This window comes from Cryptotermes secundus, unplaced genomic scaffold, assembly GCF_002891405.2.
Source record: "Cryptotermes secundus unplaced genomic scaffold, Csec_1.0 scaffold507, whole genome shotgun sequence".
Taxonomy (NCBI): domain Eukaryota; kingdom Metazoa; phylum Arthropoda; class Insecta; order Blattodea; family Kalotermitidae; genus Cryptotermes; species Cryptotermes secundus.
This window is the reverse complement of record NW_019740660.1, coordinates 857,410-884,613: the sequence shown is the minus strand read 5'-3', so window position 1 is coordinate 884,613 and position 27,204 is coordinate 857,410. Positions and strand designations below refer to the sequence as shown.

The 27,204-nt window shown below is 41.1% G+C and overlaps 1 protein-coding gene across 1 annotated transcript in view; it reads right to left on the bottom strand.

Moving 5' to 3' along the window:
* Nucleotides 1–993: 993 nt before the first annotated feature.
* Nucleotides 994–27,204, bottom strand: part of LOC111872473 (potassium voltage-gated channel subfamily H member 8) — a 204,153-nt gene continuing 177,942 nt past the window's right edge. Inside the window, exons 9-15 of the mRNA XM_033754715.1 lie at nucleotides 13,328–13,522; nucleotides 11,873–12,081; nucleotides 8,974–9,223; nucleotides 7,332–7,618; nucleotides 4,095–4,255; nucleotides 3,485–3,704; nucleotides 994–2,837 (exon numbers count right to left, since the gene is read on the bottom strand). Of these exons, the coding sequence (XP_033610606.1) occupies nucleotides 2,226–2,837; nucleotides 3,485–3,704; nucleotides 4,095–4,255; nucleotides 7,332–7,618; nucleotides 8,974–9,223; nucleotides 11,873–12,081; nucleotides 13,328–13,522 (1,934 nt within the window). The 3' untranslated portion in view covers nucleotides 994–2,225. The remainder of the gene's footprint in view (nucleotides 2,838–3,484; nucleotides 3,705–4,094; nucleotides 4,256–7,331; nucleotides 7,619–8,973; nucleotides 9,224–11,872; nucleotides 12,082–13,327; nucleotides 13,523–27,204) is intronic.

The window sequence follows — 27,204 nt, the reverse complement described above, 5'->3', positions numbered from 1 at the left end:
GAACCATACCGTGACACATCAGTCTTTTTATGTAAGTTACTTTAAAGACAAATGAGTGATTTTTTTCACCTATGCAGATGTTACAAGCCAAAACCAATCAGGATTAAACAAATTGTTGCCTGAGGTATGGACAAAGAATCAATATTTATGTGCAAAGTAGCTAATTGAGTTTGGGTGTAGACTGAACATTGTGGTTGAGTGTACACCACTCCACAGATACTGAAGTTTTGGAAAGCATGCTGCCTTGATCTGCAGGATGGTAGAGTGAGGAATTACTTTAGTCATATAGTGAGGCTGCAAGGATGAGCACCATTTGAAAATAGAGCCCAGTCTGGGCCAATGGGAACAGCAGACAGGAAAAGAGCACAGAAAAGGGCCTTCTGTATGTGTGACTATGTAAGGGAAACAGTTCCTTATTCTACACACATGAGCTCTGAAAATGGAGACTACACACTTCTTTGAAATATCAGTTATCTTCTTGTAGGTTCATGTGACTGAAGGTCAGAAGAATGAAAGAATGACTATTCAAGAGAAAGCTAGAGGGGTCCCTTCTTCAGTGCTAAGACATTCCGTTATAGCTGCAAAAGCTTATTGCCCTTTCTATGGGCCTGAACAGACAGCTGCATCGCGGCTGAGATTCAGAGTGTGGTCTGTTTTCTGTGCGTGCTTAGTGAAATCGAATACTGTAGTTTTATTTAAGCCTATATATACATCAAGCAGATAACAAAAAAGGTATGTACATCGAATTTTACTATATATTTTTAACACATTAATCTGCAGAATCTGCAATAAAAGTACTGGCTCGTGGATGAGTTTGGCCATAACTCGTACGTATACTTTTTATGTTGTTGTTCACTTAGGTATCATTTTAATTTTTCTATTAGGGCTTTACTCAAGTCTGTCTGGTAATTGCTACATTTAAAAATAAATATTTAGGACTGTGCAGTCGCTTCTACTAGTGGCGTGTGCGCGCGCTTCCCCTAGCGAGTTTAAATGCCCGACTGGCCAAAACGGGGTACTTTGGCCACGACGACCTTACTTACCACTGGCACAAACGGGGCGCTTCGCCACTTAAAGGTTAAACCCTGATCATTATCATCAGCATGACAGTGGGAGTGATGGATTCCATGCTCCAATTCAAAAATGAGTTTTGTCAGCTTGGTCAGATGTCAGAAAATTGTTTAGGCCAAATAAAAAGAAAAACTTCTCCAATCTGCTCCAACCTCAAACTTTGTCAGAACTCCTTGCTGTTAGTATCTGAAAATGCAAAATTACAACAAGCATTGCTATCTCTCAGGATGAATAGACAATGATTTAATCTATATTTTAAAACACTGTACCTTAAAATATAAAATTTCAGTTCTGTGAAAGTGTGGCAATGCTATTAAAGAAGCTCTTTAGAGCCTACAGTTATTTAAATGTAACTTCCATTTAACTGACTCGTTTGGTCAAAACGTGTTTAATAAATGTGACAACTAAAAAATTAATTGTTCTATAAAATATGATCCATAATGTGACTGGACAATGTGAAGAGACAGGATACCCAAAGTTGAACATTATACCATAAGAGCTGGTATAACTCTTTCAGAGCCAGGGAAAAAGTTAAGCGGAATACACTGAAGATGGTGAAAATCAGATAGAAAGGAAGATGGAGAAGAAGAATGGTAAGAAGTAGAGGTAAAGAAGGTGGAAGGAAATTAAAAAGAAGGATAGAACGGAAGAAAAAATGGAAAAGAAGGAGAAGAAGACCAGCAAACAAGGAAATTCCCCTTCAGTCTTCTATTGATCAGAAAATTTCATTCCACATAATATGACTGCTTCCAGATGGTTTGGGTCTGAAGGCTTAACAAACAGTGTTCAGTCAAAGAGTTTTATGAAATACGCAAACAAAAACTACATGAACAAATAACACTTGTCTGAACTGTAGAATTACTGAAGTAATGTCACAATCTTGCAGTCTCTTCTGCATGAACAGGAGGGATCAGGCACCTTCACAGCAGGAGACATATTATTACATGGAAAACAAAACAGGAGTTCAGAGTTCTGTTTCAGCAATGTCTATGAATGTCATCCACAACCATTTTTTTTATATCATGCTGATACTAACTGAAATTCACTGTTATTAATTGTCATAGAATTCACTCAGTAGAAGGCTCTCATGAGCAGCGTTACTGATGGTAGGTACCTTACACACTTGTATGGATATTCCAAAGTGTAACTTGGATTCAGCTGGTAAAGGGTTGGAACTTGAGAGATCTCGTGGCAGGAAGGGGGTTGACTGCTCGGAACTTATCATCAATATCGCCTGCACTGAACCTGTGGTGATGCTTCTGCTCCCAGAAACTTGGTGCTGGTGGTGGCTGGGAGATCCAGTCTGCTGGCTGTGTTATGCTTGTCAGCTTATTACTGCAATGATTTCTTGTATTTACAATGTTGTTGGATGGGACTGTCATGTCTGAAGGCTGAAATGTGTTACATACTGACAGAGGAGGGGAGGTTGTTCGTCTGCCTAGGATGGCATCGGCATCCAAACCCAATATAAGCAACACACGTCGAGGATTCTGCAAGATATATTGTTCCAATAGATCCAGGCTTGTCTGAGACTCCTTGTCTAATGTAAAATTTACATTGCTGCCCATTAGAGGCTCACTATTGTCCCAACAGAATATTTCAGGGGGGTGAGAGGAGCTACGTGGTAGCATAACAGTGTTGCAATGTTTCAGACTATTGTCAGGTATATTAGGATTTGAATGTGCAGGAAGTGGATGTGGATATCGTGTTCCCATTGCAGTGTTGCTTGTGGCAAGTTCCTGTAGTGCCTGAATAGCATTCCTCACCTGAAATGCAGAGTAAGATATTTTGATACAGCTAATTAGCATCTTTCCTCTCTTTCCATTACATATTCTTTGCACTGTATTTTGTTTAAAAGATCTTTTCAATTAGTGGCTTACATTGCTTTAGGGTTTCATTAATTTTGTTTCAAATTTTATTATAAACAAGTAATAACAGAAAAAAATTTGCTCACTTAATAACAAAAAATTTGGAATGAAGATTGAAATCACATCAAAGAATTCTACTGCAATAAATGCACATTACTTTCAACAGCCATAGCTACTGTGTGTGTGTTGATAAGAGAGTATGGAGTAAATTTCATCGAATTTTCAGGTGTTATCTATTATATTTACAGTTGGAAAGAGAGAGGAAATTACCTTTTTGTACATATACTAACAAATATAAGGTGCAGTGTCCTAGTATATTGAAGTGAGAACTGCTAGCAAATTACGAAATGATTCACTTTCTCAAGGCACATCATTCCAAAAACACATAAATTAAAAATGCATAAAACGATAGATATATTCTGGAGATATTAAGAACCTCAACTTTCAATAGTAACATGAGCTCAAATAAATGGAGGCTGAGGATTCTAACAGAGAATATACATAATTTTTATTTGTGTAACCAGATGGAAATGAAGTAACTGTACCTCTTGGCTGAGTGTTGCTACATCTTGATGCAAAGTTGACACTTGTGTGTCTAATCTTTCAACACTGCTGCGTGTCTGTTCTACTTCTCCTCTCAGTTCAAGGTTCAGACCTTCCAGTGACCCTGTCTTTTGACTGCTGCCGGGTAGAAGGCTTCGTTGTCGATCTCTTGTGCCACCTCCACCACGGGTCCGTCCTGAGTAGCCTCGTAATTCATCCAGCCTGAAAAACAATTCTCTTTAATTTTCTGAATCATAGTCTGTTCTAACCTAAGTGGGATTATAAGCAATGCATCAGAAGAAGTGCATTAGGCCAAGTGGAATTAAGACTCATTGATCCAAGTTAGTTTATGTGGGATGATGGACTTAAAGTAACATTTTTCAGATCTCCCTTGTCTTCCTCTTCCCTTCCTTCCCTTAAACCTTATTCTTCTCCTATTTTCCATTCTATTTATCTCCTCCCTTCTTTCTTACTTTGTGGCCATGAGGACAATGTGTATGTACCATTACAACAGTGCAAACCACAGCCAAAAATGCTTATATCACTGTTATGATATTTTTGTTAACATCTAAATCAAGTGCCCCATCCAAGAGCTTCTAAGAATTTAATTACCTCGGGTTGAACTTTCCATGCCGAGGGCTGTTTGTGGCATGAAGAGGTGATCGGTTTGGAGGAGACAAGGGAGAAGTCTCCCCTTCTTCAGGTATGTTCTCATCATCTTCACTGATGGACGGAAGGGTAAGAGATGGAACTCCATTTATTTCTGACTCTTGCTGTAACACAAAACATAATGATAGCTATAAGAAAATGAAATTTCATGGAATACAGTGTATTTTCTAGAAGTAGGAACTCAGTTTTAAATATTAGTTGCCTGAACTTCAGCCTTCAAAGGGTTAATAACAAAAACTCCTCTTGGCTTTGAGGGATCAGTCTTAAACATTAATGCACTGGTGTGAAATATCTTTCAGAGTGAATCACCCCTAAATTAGTGGTACAGAACATTACATCATTGTTGGAAAGTTATTAGAGTCTATTTTCAACGTATGGTCAAACCAAAATTGCAATACCAGAGATTTCATTAAACACATTAAACTTTTCTTTCATAAGGTTGCCTATTCAAGTCTTGGTGTTCCCTCCAACATACATGTATTTTTGACAATGAATATTGGTATATGAGCAAAAACAAAACAACAGAAAATTGAGATTTCAAATTAAGTTCATTGATACAGAATCAAATAGACCATATTTTGATAGATAGGAGACAGCACTCAAGTATACGTGATGCCTGATCATTCAGGGCAGCAGATTATGATACCGACCACTACCTGGTGGTAGGAAAGGTTAAGGAAAGACTGGCAGTGAGCAAACAAACAACGCACAGGGTCCATTTGGAGAGGTTCAATCTCAAGAACTTAAATGAGGTGGGTGGTAAAGAGCAGTATCGTTTTGAAATCTCAAATAGGTTCGCGGCCTTGGAAAACTTGGACACTGAGGTTGATGTTAATAAAGCTTGGGAAACTATTAGAGAGAATATAAAAATTCCTGCCAAGAAGAGTCTATGTTATTATGAACTGTAGAAGCATAAGCCATGGTTACATGAAGGATGCTCAAATTCACTAGACCAAAGAAAACAAGCCAGAATGCAATGGCTACAGGATCCAAGAGAAATACATAGGGATAATCTGAACAATATAAGAAGTGAAACCAGCAGGCATCTTAGGAATAAGAAGAGGGAATATATGAAAGACAGAATTGATGAGCTTGCAATGAACAGCAAGAACAAGAATATTAGAGACCTGTATAGAGGAATAAATGACTTTAAGAGGGGTTACTAACCTAGAAGTAACTTAGTGAAAGATTAGAATGGTGATTTGCTTGCAAATGCCCCCAACATTTTGAATAGGTGGAGGAACTACTTCTCTCAGTTATTTAATGTACATTGGGTGAGTGATGTTAGGCAAACAGAAATCCATACAGCTGAGAGGTTACTACTTGATCCCAGCCCTTTTGATGTTGAAAATGGTATTGCAAAATTGAAAAGGTATAAATTGCCAGGTAGTGATCAATTTCCGGCAGAACTTATTCAGACAGGAGGCGAAATATTACATTCTAAGATCCATAAGCTAATTACTTCTATTTGGCATAAGGAAAAATTTCTTGATCAGTGGAAGGAGTCTATTATTGTACCAGTTCACAAGAAGGGTGATAAAACTGACTGTAGTAATTATCGGCGGATATCACTGCCATCAACGTCGTACAAAATTTTATTCAATATTCTTCTCTCAAGGTTAAAGCCATATATAGATGAAATTATTGGTGATCATCAGTGTGGGTTTTGTCGTAACAGATCAACTATGGATCAGATCTTTTGCATCCGTCAGATATTGGAGAAAAAATGGGTAGTACAATGAGACAGTACATCAGCTATTCAAAGACTTCAAGAAAGCCTATGATTCAGTTAAGAGGGAAGAATTGTTCAATATTCTGAGTTTTTGATACCCATGAAACTAGTATAGCTGATTATAAATGTGTTTAAACGAAACTTATAGTAAAATCCGTATAGGTAAACATTTGTCTGATAAATTTCCTATCCAGAATGGTTGAAGACAAGGAGTTGCTTTATCACCACTCCTTTTCAACTTTGCTTTAGAATATGCCATAAGGAAGGTCTAGGAAAGCCAGGTGGGACTGAAATTAAATGGGACACATCAGCTGTTGGCCTATGCCGATGATGTGAATCTACTGGGTGATAATATAGATACCATAAAGAAAGACACACAAACTTTAATTGACTCAAGTAAGGAGGTTTGTCTAGAAGTAAACACAAAGAAAACTAAGTATATGTTGCTGTCTCGTCACCAAAATTCAGGGCAAAATCATGACATAATGATAGAAAACAGATGTTTTGAAAATGTGGGAACAACGATAACAAATCAAATCCTGATTCAGGAGGAAATTGAGAGGAGATTGAACTCAGGAATACTTGCTACCATTCAATCCAGAACCTTCTGTCTTCTCGTCTACTGTCCAAAAGCTTAAAAATTAGAATACACAGAACGATAATTTTGCCTGTGGTTCTGTATAGGTGTGAAACTTGGTCTCTGACATTAAGGGAGGAACATAGACTGAGGGTGTTTGAGAAGAGGGTGTTGAGGAGAATATTTGGACTGAAGAGAGATGCAGTGACAGGAGATTGGAGAAAACTGCATAATGAGGAGCTTCATAACTTGTACTCTTCTCCAAGTATAATTAGAATGATGAAGTCCAGGAGGATGAGATGGGCAGGGCATGTAGCACGAACGGGGGAGATGAATGCATATAGGATATTGGTAGGAAAGCCAGAAGTAAAGAGACCACTAGGAAGACCAAGGCATAGGTGAGTAGACAATATTAAAATGGATCTTGGAGAGACAGGATGGGATGGTATAGATTGGATTGATGTGGCTCAGGATAGGGACCAGTGAGGGCTCTTGTGAACATGGTAATGAACCTTCGGATTCCATAAAATGCTGGGAAATTCTTGAATAGCTGCAGAATTGGCGGCTTCTCCAGAAGGGCTCAGTTCCATGTAAAGTAAAGTAATTTACGCAACAACTCTCTCAGGAGCTGCAATCATAACATTGTATTGTGGGAAGACTGGAGAAATGAACTGGAATGGATGTTGAAGGAACTGAAGAAAGTCACAAAACTGCCTAAGTCAAGACAGCAGGTCTATGCTTCAAGACTGGAACTTAATATACCTTGAGCATGAAAGTTGAGGGCTACCCACTTGACCAGAACATTTAGTGGTACCAGATTCTCCGATACATTCTGGATATTCCTCTTAATCCACACCTTCAAATGTTTTACCTCAGCCTCGTATCCCTCCCGGAGGTTGTAGGTGAGATCATGCTGAATGTCATTTGCAAACTCCTGCTGGTACTCTGGGTACAGTCTTAGCACATCCACCAGACCTTGCATGTTGATACACTTGAGATCACAGTAAGTGAGCGCTTTCACATCACAACTAGACTTGACAACAACATCACCACTTCCCCCTCCCCCTCCACCTCCGACCCCACTGGTGCTGACGATAGCCCCATTCCCAGATGGCTGCAGGTACATACTTATGTCACAACCAAACAAATCACCCTTGCCTGTAACATAGAAAAGCACAAAATATTAGAACTCTGAATACAGTGAACTCCTCCATCTGCGGTGTCTTTGGAATGCAGTGGGCGTAAACACTGAACTTAGGGAAATCGTAAGTGGAGGAAATTTAACACTAATCTTATTGACATGGTACCAGTGAATGAGAACATTAATTGAGTGAACACATAGAGTGGTAGGTGGGTGCCAGCATTTCATGGGAATACCCTGTCTCTATCTTGTACTCTGAAAATACACCCAGCAGGCTGCTTGCAGTCAATAGTCATCTGCCTGCACCTTCTCATGATGCACAAGATCACAATATGGATCCTTAGCACTTGCTATAATAAGCACTGTAAGTGTTCATTAATTTCCCACCTTTCCCTTGCAGGTTATTCTTCTGAAATATTCAAATAATGTAATAGCTTATTAATTAACATAATATGTAACAAGAAGTTCTGGGAAGAACTAATTTCCTACTTTCCTTTTACTACATACAGAGTATTTAATACAACACGAACTGCATAGAAAACATCATGCCCAGCAGGTGTTCTATTGTTGCACATGTATTTACTGCCACAGGAGCCACTGTATAGCAACGGCTGTTTCTTCTGGGTCCACTGTTCTGTCTTTCTGATGATGGGGGGACACAGAAAGGAAGGAGATCTCATAAGGCTCTTCTGTTTTTTATTTTTTTTTTAAATAAGGAAGGTAGGCTTCACCTCAAGAAGGGCTCAGTTCCATAAGTAAGTAAGGCTACAAATGTACCTTTCCTGAAAGTTTTGGGTTTCTTTCTGTGGACTTCACAGAAACACTCACATATATTGTGAAATCCACTTCGTAATCCAGCATAGTCAATATAGTGACATAACAAAGAATATCCAGATATTCAGACATTTCCATTGCACTCCAGCTCAGTCATACAGCAGTGGGTTATGGGTTCGATGGTTCAGGATTCTGGGCAGGATTAAAATATTTTCTGTTCTTCACAGAGTTCAGACTGTCTCTGGGCTCACCCAGCCCCATAAAGATGGGTATCAGATGCTGCTCTTGGGGGGGGAAGTGACTGGAGTGTGAAGTTGGCCACTCACCTCAGTCTAATGCCAAGATTTGGGATGGTATTTAATTAGGTACTCTCCCCCTATGCATATATCCATGATTATTAAAGTGATGTTCCACTGCTGTGGTACAGTTCGGATACAATTAGAATCCCAATTTGCAGTGTTTTCTTTTAATTACATGATTAAGCACTGATTACTTAATTTGTGTGATGTTTCATCTTTAAAGTTTTGGAAAGCATGTACTATCATTCTGACAATGAAGCATGTGTACTTCTACTTGTCTATGGTGACATGAAACATACCTAAGATAGCCACGACCATACTGTTCTGTACCACTTCCATGGACCCATTGCACAAGTAGTAGATGTACTGAAGGGCATCTCCCTTGTGGATAAGATATTCTCCGGGTGCACAGAAGTTGCTACGGATGTGCAGGGAAAGAAGCTTCAGACAGCCTTGTGATGCGCCTTCAAAGATGGGAAGCTGGAGAATCTCACGGTGGAGATGCATAGACACATCACCTCTGAGCTCCTCAGGGAATTCCTTCAGTGTCTGCAAAGGAAGGTGAAGAACGGTGAAAATCAAACTAAACATGGAGTACTTATGGTGCTGACTGTGAAGGGTCTGCTGGAAGTTTACTGATGTTTCAGAGGAATGTACTGCCTTCCTCTTTCAGACTGAAGGGTAAGCCAAGCGAGCTACAATCTGTATAAGGTGAGTTTGGAGAAAGTGTTGCAGAAACAGGTGTGGTCTCATTAGCATCTTTGGACTGACTCTGCTTGTTTGTTTGGTTTATTCTTTGACCTTAAAGACTGAGGCACTATATTCCTCTGAAACATCAGTAAACTTCTACCAGACTACATGGCGTCACATCCCAGAAGACAGAACTCTTTAGTGAATATCTATATGCTTTGTATAGGATGTGGAATTTTGTATCTCATAAGACTGATCAGGCTGGTGGGGGAATATTTTAATATAAGGGAGAGGGAGTAACAGGAGATTGAGAGACAATTTCATTATTAATAGCCACACTGAATATCGTTAGGATAATGAAACGCAGGAGAATGAGACGGAGAAGACGAAACCTTTCATGTTGACAAGAATGATGGTTATACTGGGCACATCTGGCAAAAACTTTGTCTAAACTGTAACAATGCTTATGATTCCAGACTCATGGGCGTCCTCTGTATTAACAGAAAGAGCATGCAGCCATAGAGATATGACTAAATAATCCTCTTCAGCAAACTGTTCCATTATTACAGACATAAAAGGCAGGCACATTAAAAGTGAATGAAACCTTGCGTAAAGAGGAACCAAGATTCATGGTTGGCAGCAGGAGGGGAGGCAGGCTTCTTCTCTTTCTTTGACTCCTGGGAAAAGTCAAAATTTGGAAAAGGAAGAAAATATACCAAACAGTAATACAAAAAATTATTATTGTTTAATATTATTCTTTTATCATTAATGCCCTGGGAAAATCAGTAAAATAGTCTTAAATGCTTTAGATGTAAATTTCTAAGCAAACTTTGTAGCTCTTGCCTGGAAACATGGCTGTCTTCCTTTGGAAAAAATCCTGACAACATCCATGACAAGATATACAGTACTTTTAACATACAAAAAAAGACATCCATAATGCTGCATTACACAAAAAACAAAACAAAAATATTAAACCATCTGGAAAACATCTAATATCTAATTGACATAAAAACAAACTAAGCAATTTCAATTAAATGCATTATGATAATATTTCTTATGTTTACCATCCAATGAAGAAACCAGAAAAGAATTATTCTTGCATGTGGATTTAAGTTACTACATCTACCACAATGAATGACAGTCTCAAAATTATTAAACGTAGAATTCTAGGCGCAAACTGGAAGGACCTGGTAATTTTTATGCATTGACCTTGCTACGTGCTTCAGAATTACAGTTTTCTGTGATGTGACGCCATGTTGCATGAATCCTACCTACCTAACAAACTACTCGTACATGACATCACATCCAAGAAGACTGTAACAGTACTACTCACTGCTGTGTGCAAATCAAATTTCATTTCTTATTTTCTTCAGTTTTGTTCGTATTATCATTTCAATTCTCTTTTTAAGTAAGCTGTTATAAATTTCAGTGCAAATAAATATTTCAGTTGATTTTTTTTAATAATTACACATGCCTGTAAATGTGAAATCCTAGTTCCACTCTCATATTTCATTCCTAGCTTGTTAAACTGATGTTCACAGCAGCTCAGACTGTAGAGCACTGAATGGAGGGATGATTAGTGAAAGGATCTGATAGGAAATGATCATGGTCTAATTTGAGGCACTATCATCATCAGCATCAGGTGCTCATACAAAAGGCCCAAAAGTGACCAGTGTACTACATAGACATGGTCTCATTTCAACCTACAGTAAAAAAAAAAAAAGGAGGTTTGGTAGATAGTTACCTCCTAAACTTCAGTATCTGTCTATTAAACTACATGACATCACACCCCAGAAGCCCATAATATTAACTGTAAAATACATCATGACCTAGGAAGACTAAGACATAGGTGGGTGGACAATATTAAAACGGATCTTAGAGAGATAGGATGGGATGGTATAGATTGGATCCATCTGGCTCAGGATAGGGACCAGTGGAGTCTTCTTGTGCACATGGTAATGAACCTTTGGCTTCCTTAAAATGCTGAGAAGAAGAAAAACATGGTGACAAGAACTGAACTGAGGTAGCATTTCATTTATTTCATTTATAACTAATATAATTGATGCAGCAGTACTAATAACTAACTAACTAACTAACTAACTAACCAACCTACCAACCAACCAACCATCAAAGCAACTAACCAACCATCTAACAAACTAACTAAATGGAGTGGAGTCAATCTTCATAATCTAATAAGTGCTCTGGTAGTTAAGATATTCCCTGCTTTTTACGGAACCTGGAGCATAATTATCCTCTTCCCAGCAGTCTGATACTGGTCCCTATCCTAGGCCAGATGAATCCAATCCACATCATACCATGTTATTTTCTATGGTTGTTTTTAGCATTATCCTTCCACCTATGCGTAGGTTTTCTGTGCGATTTCTTTCCTGTAAGTTTTCCTACCAAAACTGTAGAAGGAAAGAAAACATAAATACCAGTATGTAAATACAGGTTGTGGAAGGAAAGCAAGGTCAGTGCATGTGCCGCTACTGGTATCACAATACACACCTCTCTCACCTCGTGAATGTCAATGCCATGGTTCAGTGACCACATGGTCTGGAAGTAATCCTGCATTCTCTGCTTCATCTCCTTTGGAATCTGATGCAGTGTGAGGAAGTCCTTCAGATCACGCCATTTTGTCTGGTACAGGGAGCGCCGTGAATACATGCGCTGGATAATGGCAGTCACGTTGCCAAACACGACAGCATGCATAAGTGCTGCAGTTCAACAAATAAAATAACTAAGCATTTTAACCATTTCAGAATCACAATGAAAGGTCTATCCTCCAACAAAGAGAAGATATGACAAGTGGTGGGTGGTGTACAACTTTGACTTCTCCATAATAATTATGGCAATGTTTTCAGCTTACAAGATATAATGTGCTAAGCCTTTCTGAGAAATCAGATGTGTCAATTAGAATTACTAGTCTTTTGGATTCTATCCAAGCTCTGGTATTCTAAAAATCACTTGATTCAGTGATTGAGGTTAGCTCTTTCTAAGGGACCTAACAAAGTAGGTGTCTCTCCCCCTCACCTGAGGACAGAAACAGATCCAGCCTCTGAAATATTTTGTTTGCTTGTTTCTAGAATATTGGACGATGGGCAAAGTTAAAAAATCCAGTAATTCTGAGTACTATACACCACTGTTAGAGCCCTTTAGAATCTAGCAATGTCAATGTTTAGTTAAAAAATGAAGTTTCAGGGATATCATCTGTTTCCATCATCAGGGTCAACACTGAGACATCATAAGCATCTGTCACGCAATATTTTATAATTTCCCGGTTATTTTGTATGAGTAAGTGTTTGGGGGCTATTACCTACTCTAATGGGGAAGCCAAGTTCTCAAGAAGAATTGAAAATATAGTTGAATGTACACAGAGTTCTGGTAAATCAATAAGCTAATAAGATTTATTATAGGAGCATTTTGGAAACAGTTTCAGCCACAGCAAAAGTTTTCATGGCTGTACATGCACGTTTTATAAATTACTGTATATGTAGAGAGGCTGTAAAGCTATTTAGGTTTCTTCTGTCACCATACAGCCTGATACCTGTAACAGTGTGCAGAGCTGCAATTTTAACTGGCCAGCAAAGTTGAAGGGATTATGGTAATGCAAAGTCTGAGGACCCCTGCTGTAGAGCGACCAACAAAAATAGTCTTAAATATAAGTTTGAAAGCAAATTTTATGGCTGCTCCCTATAGAAAACTTACTGTCCTCCTAGATAAATTCTGGATTGTGCCCATGTTGCTACTCATATTATACAATTTAATGAGAGAAGTGGCAGGAGACAGAGAGTTACAGAAAATAGTTCATTATGTTTTGAATAGTGTACACAATTGAAGAGAAAGTTGGTTCTTACAATAACGAACAGCAAACCTACCAGCACAACTCATTCATCTCATGTGACACATGTCTTCCAAATTCATTGAATTCCTACAGTAATCCCAATGTTATTGTACACCTACTTTGTGAAGCTTTACCTCCAATGAGCATGGTACAGATGCTGAATACTTTTTCTGATGTTGTGTTGGCAGAAACATTGCCAAACCCGACACTGGTGAGGCTCGAACATGTGAAGTAAAGAGCTGTAATGTACGACTCTGAATGTGTTACGTTGTTTACAGAAATGTTAAGCCTCTTTGCCAACGCATGGATCCAACCTGTAAAAAAACAAAACTGCATGAGATTTCTTAAGTTATGATGATGATGTAGTGGTATAGTGGTATAGTGATAAGGCTCTAGACTTGCGCTCATGAGATGTTAGGTTCGAATTTCTTTTAGGACACCCACTATCTTGTTTTCTTTGGTGTCTATAGGTAAAAGCCTGAATAATAGGTTAAATCTGGACGTGACCACTGCCTTCCAAACACTTCCCAATTCATTAACCACCATTCATCCTAACATTTGGAGCTATATACCCTGAAACCTTGACACAGTTGTGGAACAGTCTACTAAAAATTGTAAATCCATGTAAAAGTCTTTAAGTTACCACAGAAGAGATAATTTACATAGTCCCTCTTGAAACCTCAGTCAGGACAGCTGGTCCCTGGGGCAAGAACTGAATAGAGGACTTCCTGATAAGGAAGCAGAGGGCTATAGAGTCTACCCCATATGGTTTAGCGGCGGTCTGTTGTCGGTATGTTAATGAACCTTCTGGTACCATAAACAGAGCTGAATTTATTGACCATCTGAGTAACTGTTAACGTCCCCCTGAATGACTCTAGACTATATCAATAGTCAGTTAAAGAATAATGATGTGTAGCAATACAAATTGGCATTCTCTGTATTTTAATGACATGCGTCTTTTAGTATACTGACTAGACTTCAGACCCAAGAGCCGGAATTCAATTCCCAGCAGAGGAAAGAGATTTCTCTCTTAACCCAAGTCCCAGATCGGTTCTGGGAACCACCCTGCCTCCCATCCAATGGGTCCCAGGATCACCCTTTCCTTTTGTACTAGAGCTGACCACTCACTTCCATTCAGTACCAAGGTTCAGAACGCATGAAGCTATACCGACTCCACACATACGTGTTCATGGCCCGGTATTTTGAATAACTTGGAGAGAGGTGTAGAGTTGCAGTCGCTACCTGTACGCATGCGTCATGGTTCGTTAACGAGAGGCCCGTCTATATTTAGATACTTGTTGAGAGATGAAATTACTTGTGCCTAATCTCATCAGCTGCTCAATTGACGTCTTCTCACTACAGCAATCTAACACGTGCTGTACAGTAAGGGGAAGTGTAGATGACCCACACGGCCTGCAGCACACGTAACAGGAGCTATACTGAATGTTTCCTGCTATACAGAATACATCTGCAGTAAAAGTAAGTTGTCCTTATGCTTAGTTAAGCACCATGTCATGAACACGTACCGTATTTACGCATGTATAGGCCGCACATTTTTTGCCAAAAATTCAAGAGGGAAACTGGGGTGCGGCTTATATTCGAAATATTCGAAATCACACTTCATTTAAAAAATTAAACGTTGCCAAATTTCGGAATAATTTCTACTCCTGAAATAATATTCCAAGAAAATTATTTTTTCTATAATTTCTGTCTGAAAATTGTGCTGCGGCCTATACATGCGTAAATACGGTATATGGAGGGGAGTGGAGGTATAGCTTTACGCGTTATCCTCGGCACTAGATGGAGGTGAGTGGTGAGCTTCATGCCCCGGTCGCTTTATCCCCCAGGCAGGAGATTTTGTCAGTCCCAGAGCCTGTCTGGACGCTGTCGAAAGTAGAGTAATGTGTTGCTTGTGCCGTGAATCGAATTCTGACAATTCCTTTCTCACCACAATATTTTATTTATTTAACGACCGAGCTCAGTCTATATAGCGGATGGGCTATGACCTGGAGGCCTAGGAATCAAGGTTCGATTTCCAGAACAAGCAATATTCTTCCCTCTTCTACATGGTGTCCAGACCGGCTCTGGGGGCCACTGAACTTCCCATTCAACGAGAAAGTGGCCGGAACGTGAAGCTGACATGGAGACAACTTATAGTCACAATAACGTAAATGTATCCATGAGATTAATTAACTAAGTGTCATGTCATGAAGACTTATGGGGGAACAGAGGTATAGCTTCTCCATTTTTAATCTTGGCACTAGATGTGAGTAGTCAGCTTCACGCCCTGTCCGCTTTACTTCCGGGCACAGAGCGCCGCGGTATCCATTGTATACGAGGCTGGTTGGGCTTCAGGGCCAGTCTGGACGTTGTGGAGGAGAGAAATTTCTTGATGCTGCAGAGAATCGAAACCACGTCGTATTCTAGTCGCCATACCAACTGCGCTATCCCACCTTACTTTATCCCCACATTACCTTATCGAACGATGCTGTCAGCAGCTTAGGTTAAATAACATCATGTATCAGCAAGTAATGGATGAGACCCAATTTGAGGTCAGTACCGACATTTGCCGAGGGCACGCGGTAGCGTGATTTGTTTTTAAGGCACTATGCTACAAACCGGCAGGTCGCGGTTCGAATCCCGATGATGTCATTGAATTTTTTAATTGAAATAATCCTTCCAGCCACACTATGGCCCTGGGGTCGACCAGCCTCGAACAGAAATGAGTACCAGGAATAGTCCTAGGGGGTAAGGTCAGCAGGAGCGTAAGGCTGACAACCTCACCGCCATCTGTGAGCCGATTGTCTAGAAGATGTTGGAACCTCGACGTCTCACAACCTTATAGGCCTTTACGGTCTGTTAAAGACAGATTTAAATTTTAATATTATCCTGTAGTCTGCGCCTACGTCTTAATGGTCTCTTCCCTTCACCTAATCCGACCAAATTTTGAATGCACTTCTCTTCTCCCCATCTATTCTACATGCTCCGCCCATCGCATCTTTCTTAATTCTATCATCCTGAGAATATGTGGCGAAGGATACAAATTATGGAGCCCCTTATTATGAGACTTTCTTCATCCACCGGTCATTTGCTCCCCCTTCAGTCGAACAGGGTCTGCTGCACCGTTCTCAAACATCCTCGGTCTGTATTTTATGCTTAACGTAAGAGACGAGGTTCCATGCCTTTACGAAAAACAGGAAGTTATGTGCGTTAATTCCCAGTGAGGGTACACCATTGATGTTGTGAAAAGTTGTCCCGACAGAGTCAAAATGACCACCTGCGAGACAGCGCGAGAATTCTCCATATACCATATGATAACGTCTCGAGGACAGACCCACTGCACCCAACTTGCGACCCAATTAAATGGGACATAACGCATGTGAACATACAAGAGTTCGTAACACGATACCCACCTAGGTAGGAACCAGACCAGCGCTGCCAGTATACCAGCGAAATAACTAACAGATATGTACATATATTTTATTCTTAATTTTGATCTTAATTTAACCTTCAACTATATACACAGTAATTTAACTAATTAATAACTAATTTCAACGTAATTGGACCAGAAAGCAGCTGATATCAAGAGTTTTGTTACCAGCATAATATTACGTGTTATATAGTCATATTCAAAATATGGATCATATTAAAAACAAGCTCAGTTCCTAAGCACAAACAGTACATCTGATGATGTCCCAATGAGCGTAGAGACATGTCGTGTTTTTAAGATTTTAATGTAAATGATCTGTATTTGTATATTTTTATAAGAAATTGTTGTGTCGAAGGATGTAAAAATATTTAATGTTGATTATGATTGTTTGAGGAATAAAATATGAACTGGAAAGGACATCTCACACTTGTGGAAAAGAAACCCCCATCTCTCACTGACGTCACAGGTAGTTGTGGGTCGGGGCAGGAATTTGGCAAGTATCCGATAAAGGGGAACAAAAATTTCTGCTCCTGAATATCTAAGAAGAGTGAATCGAGCCGGGGTAGGTCAGTCGATTCGATTCCCGGCAACACAAAGGGATTCTTCTCTTCCCTGTAGTATTCACACTGGTTATGGAACCAATCCAGCCTACTACAAAACGGGTTTCTTTGCTTGGGGATAAAGTGAACGGAACGTGAAGTTGGCTACACACCTGTACCTAGCTCAGAAATCAAGAATTACTGGCACTATACCTCCATTTCCATCACGTCTCCATGGTGTAATGATTAATTAATTAAGCACAGGGACGAATTCTACTTCGCATTAAAAGTTATTACATTTAGGATTCCGAAGGGAGTTTAGAAGAACTTTAAATATGTCAGCATACAAATTTCACCCCTGAATTTAACATTCATTACATAGGTCAGCGTACAAGGTGTCCCTCCATGTAACACCCAAGCTTCGGGAACGTATTCTGAAAGTGATCTGAAGCAACAGTAGGCCATATAAATGTCACTAGCATCTGCACTGCCAACAAATGAATTCGTACACCATGTGGTCTGGTAAGAGAATAGCAAAGTTTAGGAGCAATATATCACTTCGATATATCGTAAAAATCGAGACATTATGTAAGGTAAAGGTAAAATTATCCCTGTGCTTAACTAATTAAGCACTATGCCATGAAGGCGTATGGGGGAGTGGATGTATAGATCCACATTTTCTTGACCTCGGCTCTAGTTGAAGGTGAGTGGTCAGCTTCACGCCCCGGCCACTTTACCCGCGAAGAAAAAGCTCCCGGTATCCATTGTATAGGATGTTGAGTGGACAACAGGACCGGTTTGGACGTTATGGAGAAGTGAAAATTCTTGCCTCACCGGTACTCGAACTCCGACCCCTCCGTCCTCCAGCCCGTAGGCAGTCGTTATACCGACTGAGCTATCTCGGCTTCTTGGAAACATTTTGTTCTTCCTAAATGTCTCTATTCACCTACCAGTATACACGGTGTTATGAAAGAAAACGGAGGATTATACTGGCTTCAATTCTTACTATGAAGGCCTCCTTCTTGAACACTGGCAACTAACCACTAGACTACACTGCGTCACTTCCAAAAATACTATAATTTTACTATGAAATTCCTCCTTTCGGGGTAAGACTCTACCCGCCATCCTATCATGCACTGTTCAAATATACTGCAACACGTGACTGGATCTTGGAGATGACTGTATTTTGTGCTGGGAACGAATCTAATTAAGCAGAGAGGTGACGCTTCTCCAGTGAATTTGACCTCCACAAACCCTCTCGGCAACTTTACGGCCATAAACCAGTCAGCCAATCATCCTTGTAGCAAGACAACCGTGTACAGGGTCGTCGAAACGTACTAAAGGAAGTAGAGTGCGTTGGCGTCAGTGACTTAGACGGTTACGTCACCATTAACAACTTACAAGATNTAAAAGAACCTCATATCCCCAAAGGGGATCACTGAGCCAAATTCCAGGACGTTTCCCGCCCAACAATAGTTTCTAAGGCCTCTGATAGATGGGGGAAGCATTATAGACACCGCTAAGCAAGTGGCCGAACTCGCTTGCTCGGCGGGACTGATGGTACGCACCATTTATCGGTAGGGTATAGAGACTGGTAGAATATCATAGAGGGAAGCACAATAGATCAAACTGGTCGCGGTGCATGGGGAAACCCACCCTCTCTAACTAACTAACTACACTGGAGTTTTCTTCCGTAATGTTGCCTACACAATGTATGTTATAACTAGGGCCCGGATCTTTATGCGCTAAAAACACTTTAAATATGCGCTAAAAAGCGGGAAAATATGCACCAAAAATAAAACAATATGCACTTAAGAAGCAGGTCACTTTATTCAAACTCACCTATTTACATGTACATATCATTCGTATCATTCACTGCAGAAAGTAGCATCACAATAGGCAAGTGGAAGTCTTTCAATGTTTTCTGGAGACAAACTATGTCTATTGTCGTCAAAATGAGTTTGCAGGCTGAGAATGATATTTGTACATCAACTGATGTGATTGGACAGTATTTGTACACTGGCGCCGAAGGTTCAGAACATACACCTGGGAAAGATACCCTAATTCCACTCAAGCAGTGACTAACTGACTGAATCTTTTTTAGTCCTGGGTTCGAATTCAACACCATTTCTAACTTGCATTTAATCTTGTCTCCAATTTCGCCTGGAGCGGAATTCAGTGAACAAGTTGCTTTCTGAACGAGTTCAAGTGAGTCGTGAAGGAGTGCACCACAAGATTCTAAGCTCTCAATGGCTTTTGAAACGGTAGAAAAATGTGCATTGATAAAATTCACATCTTGATAAACAGTATCACATCCAAACATCACTTTTGCTTCACGGACACATGCATACTCATCTTCAAGTTTTGTAACCACTTCTTTTACTTGATTGAAATTCTCCTGATAAAATGAATCTGTGGATATCCATGTCCCCCACCTAGTTAGGACAGGTTCAGGTGGCAGAGGAACCTGAGGTAGGCAATCTTTGTAGAACTTGACACGAGCTGGTACTTTCAGAAACAGTTTTTTTTTTCCGCTTGCAATTAAATCGTTAACAGGTGGAAATTGTGCGCGTACTTTTTCTGCAGTACGGTGTAATCCGTGAGCTAAACAGGTTACATGTATAAGATTTGGATAAAATACTTGTAAGGCCTATGCTGCTTTCAACATACAGAAAGCACCTTACAACAATTATTTTCAATTTCAGATGGCCATAGTAGACGCAGAGAATCATTTACAAATCTTGCTATTGTGCTATGGTTGGTTTTCTCTAGTACTTTGCAAGCAAGAAGATAAGGTTTGCCGGGTTCGTCTGGATGTAGCTTAACTACGAAATTTGCTATGCATCGGCCACACAAATTGGCTGTCTCATCCTTAATTATCCTTAATTTCAAACATATATGCAGAAATATGCTCTTCGTAGTGCAGATGGATTTTTAAAAGACAGCGGTTGAATTTAACAGCTCATTTGACACACCAGAAAAGGGACATGAAAACACGTGAGTCGTACAGTCAGCGTGCATTGAACGAAATACAGGGAGAAGAAAACAACTTGTTCACATCTGGGCTGTTCTTGTGTTCTCCTAATCTTCTCCGTTTATGCAGTTTATACGCAGTTTGAACGTGGGCTTCTCACAGCGGTGACAGGAAGAATTCTATCTTCTAGGGAGTGACGCCGCATAGTCTGATATATGTTCATAGACATTTCCAAGGAAGGTACAGCCTCCACTTCTCCTACCTAAGAGCAAGAAGGCTTACTTCTTGCTGGTTGTTTGCTTGACATACTATTCGACCCTGAAGACGGAGGCTGTGGATTCTTCCGAAATATGAATGTCTGCAGGACTACACGGCGTCACATCCCACAAGCTAGTACTTATACGAAGAAGCTGCTAGTCTCTCATAATTTACGGCTTCGAATTATTTCGCAATGAATAATAAATTGGAAATGGTGCAGAATGAGGTACATAATGGCCTGGCATTTGTTTCTAGGGACTGAGAAAGACCAAGAAAAGTCCCAATCAGGCACTTTGCTCAGTCTGACTCTTATCAGATCAATGTCCGCTCTGTGAGCCTCGTCGCCAGAATGCAGAACAAAGCCATAACACACAGACCATTTGAAAAAGTGATAACATTAAAATACTATCTGAGAAAGGCAGCACTGAAACAGAACTACACGCAGACGATGCTCTGTTCGCAGAGGTTCTGGAAAGCTTCCCCTTTCTGCCGTGCACCAAGCTCTGTTTGCTACCTGCTTCATACTGGTTTCTTGCTCGTCTTATTTTTCGGCTCTGAAGATGGAGGCGACACGTTCCTCCGAAACGTCAATTGGCTCTGAACACACTGAGGTCGAGATCTGAGGTTCTCTCAGTGGTGGGTATTGAGATCACTGTTTCTTGGGATATGACGCCGTCTAGTTTGGTAGACATAAATCACATGGCGTTATATCTTCAAAAACTGGCACCGAACAGATTGGTCTACTGCTAGATTTGTATTCGGGAGGTATTCGGTTCGAATCTCAGCCAGGCCACCGACTACCCTGACAGATTTTCGAAATTTTCCTCAGTCCTTCCTGGCAAATGCCGATGTACGAGTAGTATCTCGATTAGGCTGAGACGTCTTCCTTCCAGATCCCTTCCAATTCATGTATTATTCCATCTTCAGACGGTGTGCAGTCTCGCTAAGTAAGCAACGGGCCAAGTGCTCGGACTAACATAACTTGGCGTGCTTGAGGACAGAGTCCTAAGGATAATATCTGGATCTAGGACGCAGGAAGTGGCATCTTCAGCCAGAAAGTCGGGTAACACTTGGTAAAAGGTAACGTTATCTCTGTGCCAGGCCTTGGAGGCCCATAGGATTGTGAGACGTCAAGGCTCCCACATTTTCTAGACAGTCGGCTCACACACGGCGGTGAGGATGCCAGCCTTACGGGCCGGCCGCCCTTTACCCCTAGGAAGATTCCTGGTACTAATTTCTGTCCGAGACTGAGTCGAATCCAGGGCCATAATGCGGTTAGAAGGATTAGGTCAATTGAAAAATCCAATGAGCTCATCGGGAATTGAACCCGTGATCTTCAGGCTTGTAGCATAATGCCTCAATCAACTTTGCTACTGCATGCCCCGTGTAGTCATTCTGAATTTACCCCGAAGCCATTCATGAGAATATATATCAGAAACTCTCTCTGAACACGATATATTATGGACTGGGTTGTCTTCTTCGTTTTTCTTGGAACGAGAAACTTTGATCCGATCTGGTTTCAGATTAGATGTTAACTGTTGTGGGCGTACTGGGGGTGGGAGATCGCCTGAACTTGAAGGACTTCAATTCGAGTAGCAAGCACAATCCCATCCACCCAATTATTATTTTACCTTCTGACTGGATTCGAATACGTAATTCACATCTAAAGTCAAAGAAGGCATCTAAAGTTTCCGTCAGCTGAAATTGCTCCGTGAAATCTTTAGATAATTGAATAAGATCATCTCCGATGTTAACTGCGTTTCAACTAAGAGATTTTAAATTACTTTTCATTTTGTGCTTTCTTTGCATGGACCAGGCATCTCTTCAGGTCATTCTGTACTCTAAAGCACAGTGAGACCGTGTACGCCACCAGTCTTAATAATAACACTTTCAAGCACAGTGGTCACTCACTATATATAATCTCCTTTAACACACTGAACTCTGCAATCTTCCCGCACAGTGTATTTGTGTGTTCCGTATGATTCTCACAATAAACAACGATTATATTCCTAAACAGCATTAACCGGTTGGGTTTTGTAGCGGAGACGTTATGTGTTTCCTGTGAGGTACGGACTGAACTCTGCATTATGCCCACACATTGTATTTATATGTTCCGTATGGTTCTCACAATAAACAACGATTATATTCCTAAACAGCATTAACCGGTTGGGCTTTGTAGCGGGGACGTAACGTGTTTCCTGTGAGGCACGGACTGAACTCTGCATTCTGCCTACAGAGTGTATTTATGTGTTCCGTATGATTCTCACAGTAAACAGCGATTATCTTCCTAAACAGCATTTACCGGTTGGGCTTTTTAGCTGAGACGCAGTATTTCCTGTGAGGTACGAATTACACATGCTTCAAATAACATTTACGCAAATAAATAAGTAAGATTATTCGCGTCTTCCGACTGGCTAAGAAACCTGGTGATGAGCTATTCGTGTTGGATCAAGTATTGATGCCTCATGGCAGGTGTACTGAAAGCTGCAGCTAGACCCCAAAGAGTTACCACCGTTTCTTTTCATGCTTCAATGGATTCTGGAAAATCATATTATTCCGTTTAATAATAATCAACTTGTCGCCTACTTTGTAAAATTCTATACAGCAGGACAAGTCTATCTGTGGCTCTACAGCTCCTGTTGGGCCTTGGTCGCTTTTAGAGTTTCTTAATCTATACACAGTCGGTAGGACTCCTTGGAGGGGGAAACAGCTAGTCGCAAGGCCGCTGCCTACACACAGACAAACACAAACATAGAAAGAAAAGCACACAGACATCCATGCCTCCCGTGGGATTCGAACTCACGATCCCAGTGTTCGAGCGGGCGAAGGCGGTTCATGCCTTAGATCGTGCGGCCACTATGATCAGCATGATAAGTCTAGCCCTACCAAAAATGTTGTCCGTTGTTTTGTATGAATGAGGAATATGGCCTCTTAGATTGCGTTGTTGTTAAAGTAAACTTGTCCAGGTCATTCGTTAAGCATCACACCATGAAGACGTTTGGAGTGTTGTTAACCTGGGAGTTTGGTAGACAGCAGTGGTTAGATTCACGCCTCGGCCACTTTACCCGTGGAGAAAAGGGAGAAAAGGGCCCCACTACACACTAAAAAGGGGACAGGTTGAGTCCCAGAGCCAGTGGTATAGTGGCACAGACTTGGGCTGGGATCGCAAACTGACAGTCCATCCCTTAGATGAGTCACCATTCTGACTGATTGGTTTCTATTACCTCAAGACCAGAACTTAAGGTATGAAAGCGAGGCGGTCATATAAATACCTATACCCAAGAAGGGCGAAGTGCGTGGGCAGTTTAGGAGATTGTAGAGCGAAGAACTTTATTGTTTATTTTATAAGGTAGTAGAATAGACTAGGTTGCGATGGGCTGGACATGCAGCAAGGCTATGGAGATGCAAGTAGGTCATACATAATCATACTTACGCAAGACTTTCCTTCCGTAATATTCCCCAAAAAGGACTGGTTTTTTTCTGAAGAATGAGGAGCTTCATAACTTGTACTCTTAGCCAAGTACAATTAGAATGACCAAGTCAAAGAGGAGATGGGCAAGGAGTGTAGTACGAATGGGGAGAAGACTACGTATAGGATATTGGTGAGAAAGCCAGAAGGATAGAGACCACTAGGAAGATCAAGACTTAGATTTGTGGATAATATTAAAATGGGTCTTAGATAGAAAGGATAGGGTGGTGTGGACTAGATTGATCTGTCTCAAGACAGGGACCAGTGGAAGGTTTTTGTGAACATGGTAATGAACTTCTGGGTTCCATAAAATGCTGGGAAATTCTTGAGTAGCTGCACAACTGGCGGCTTCTCAAGAAGGGCTCAACTCCATGAAGTTAATGTTGCCTACACATGTATGACCCACTCCGGTTCGTAGTGTAGATGGAGCTGATACATATCAGGTGAAGCTCTTTATAATGTAATTTTCTCAATCCTCCGCTACTTCAGCTTTCTTAGGCAGAGATATTCTCTTCTGAGTCCTACCCCATATACGTTTACCAGCTTTCGTTGACAGAATGAACCAGGGAAAATGTAACGGAGAGACACGTTCTGGTACGATCCGTTTCTAATAAGAGCACGCACCGAAGAGTGGGAGAGATTCGCGCTAAAATTGTCACTGCCGTAGGATCACGTAGGCCTGCTCACCAGGTCGCCTGTTTCTGTCTTGGTCTTCCAGCCTGCTCTTCGCTTTCCTTGTACATAAATTTCTGTACTACTCCCACTATTTCCTTATCGGTTTCTAGTCTGTTTTCATATTATACATCACTTCACTTTTCTCATACCAACATTCGCACCATGTTACAAGCATGGGCTCTATTTTATGTCACGAATAGAAAGCAAAAATAGGCGAAAATAACCAAATTTGGGTGATTTAACTATGCGCAGAGCCGGTTCAAGTAAGTCAGAATATTTTCTGGATGCCCGATATATTTGGGTTCGATTCTCTGTGCCAGAAAAAGATTTTTCTCATCGCCATATTTTCCCATCCAATGGGTACTGGGCGTCCTTTCCCCGGGGGTAAAGCCGATCACTCACTTTTAACTAGTGTCCAGATTAAGGATAATTATTCCATCAGGAGGTTAGCTCCTGGCTTCCCACCGTGGCTGCCCGGGTTCGAGCCCAGGTCAGGTCAAGTAGGATTTGTGGTGGACAAAGTGGCACTGAGGCAGGTTTTCTCCGAGTACTTCGGTTTCCCCTGTAAATCTTAATTGCACAAATTGCTCCACAATTACCATCATCTATGATCTGGCGCTGGTACAATAGGCCAGTAATGGCCGCAGTACCAAGTGGACTGTCTCTCCCCAGTAAGAACAATAAGAAATAAAAAAATAATAAAAAATGGGAATCCATAACTGCGCTCCGCATAGGTCTACATGAGTTATTAAGAACGGATCAACTTTGTAGCTGACAGGTGTCGACAAATTCTGCGTACGAGTTCCACATACGAAAATAAGAAGAAATATCCATATCAACATGTGTCGGGAAACCTTTAATTTGTGAGTTATAGCTGGAAGGGTACATTTATATTAAGGGCTCAGAATGTGCTCTGTGAGATGCAGTGCAGGCCTCATCTCATCACGGACCGCAACATCCGCTCAGAGATGCCGAGGAGTTGCGGACAGTCTCACAGGCATCCGCTCAGAGATGCCGAGGAGTTGCGGACAGTCTCACAGGCATCCGCTCAGAGATGCCGAGGAGTTGCGGACAGTCTCACAGGCATCCTCTCAGAGATGCCGAGGAGTTGCGGACAGTCTCACAGGCATCCTCTCAGAGATGCCGAGGAGTTCCGGACAGTCTCACAGGCATCCTCTCAGAGATGCCGAGGAGTTGCGGACAGTCTCACAGGCATCCTCTCAGTGATGCCGAGGAGTTGCGGACAGTCTCACAAGCATCCTCTCAGAGATGCTGAGGAGTTGCGGACAGTCTCACAGGCATCCGCTCAGAGATACCGAGGAGTTGCGGACAGTCTCACAGGCATCCTCTCAGAGATGCCGAGTAGTTGCGGACAGTCTCACAGGCATCCACACTGCGATGGTGTAGTCTCTCTTCGTTATCAGCAGAAGCTGCATACACAAGCATTTTTAGGTGTCCCCACAGGTAAAAATCCAGAGGATTCGAATCTGAAGGGCGTGGAGGCCATGCAGTGGGTAGTCCTGTACGTATCTATCGGTCATGACAGGCGTTACTGTGAATATGTCGCACAGCGCGGCTGAAATGTGCTGGCGCATTCATGCCCTGACTACCTGAGGTACACCTCCAGTAGCTTCTGCAGATCATATGAGAGGAAATCTCTGGAGTGGTTGCCTGTAAGCCGATGTGACAAACCATGCGGGCCTACCAAACAATCACCAACAATCCCTGCCAATTTTATTGCTGAACTGCTGCTGGTGTCTACACAATATTCTTTCAGCTATAAATCACAAAATAAGTCACGTGGTAGAGTAGTTGGTTGAGGCACTATGCTAGAAGACAGAAGGTTGTGACTCGATTCCCAGTGCAGTCACTGGATTTTTCAATTGACCTAGTCCTTCCAGTTGCATATGACCCTGGGATCGACTCAACTTCTAACAGAAATGAGTACCAGGAATTTTCCTGGGGGTGGTAAAAGGCGGCAGGAGCGTAAGACTGACCTCACTGTCATCTGTGAGCCGATTATCTAGAAAATGTGGCAGCTTCTTGTCTCACAACTATATGGACCTCAACGGCCTCTTACAGGGATGGCTTTACCTACTTTTATAAACTACAAATTGTATGTTTCTGGACATATGTTGATTTTGATATTTTTTCTTGTCCTGATGTGTGGAACTCGTATCCAAATTTGTGCGCAACTTTCAGTTACGTCTATATAATTAGGCTGAGCCTCGGTACACTACATAGTGTCAATTACTAGGGTGATATATGCATGGTGAACTGAAAAGGGCTTAGAAAGAACTGAACGTCGCCTGATCAAGACATCTTTGATGTGCCTGGAGAGTCTGAGGAATGCCACGAAAATCCTCAGTCGGGATAGCTAGGGTCTCTGTAGATTTACGAACCGAGTACCCTCAGAATACAAATGTAGAGGGCTACCGTTACTGGCTTGAAACAAGTCAACCACACGCCGAGACAGCTGTCAGTACAATGACTAGCCTACTGGATGCGTGATACAACTTTTTGAATTAATTCTCATGTCTATCTACAGTTTCCACGGATAAAACATTTTTCATCCGCTCTTACGTACATTTAATCATGATTTCGCTGAATATATAAATTATAATTTATAATTTATATAATTTATATATATA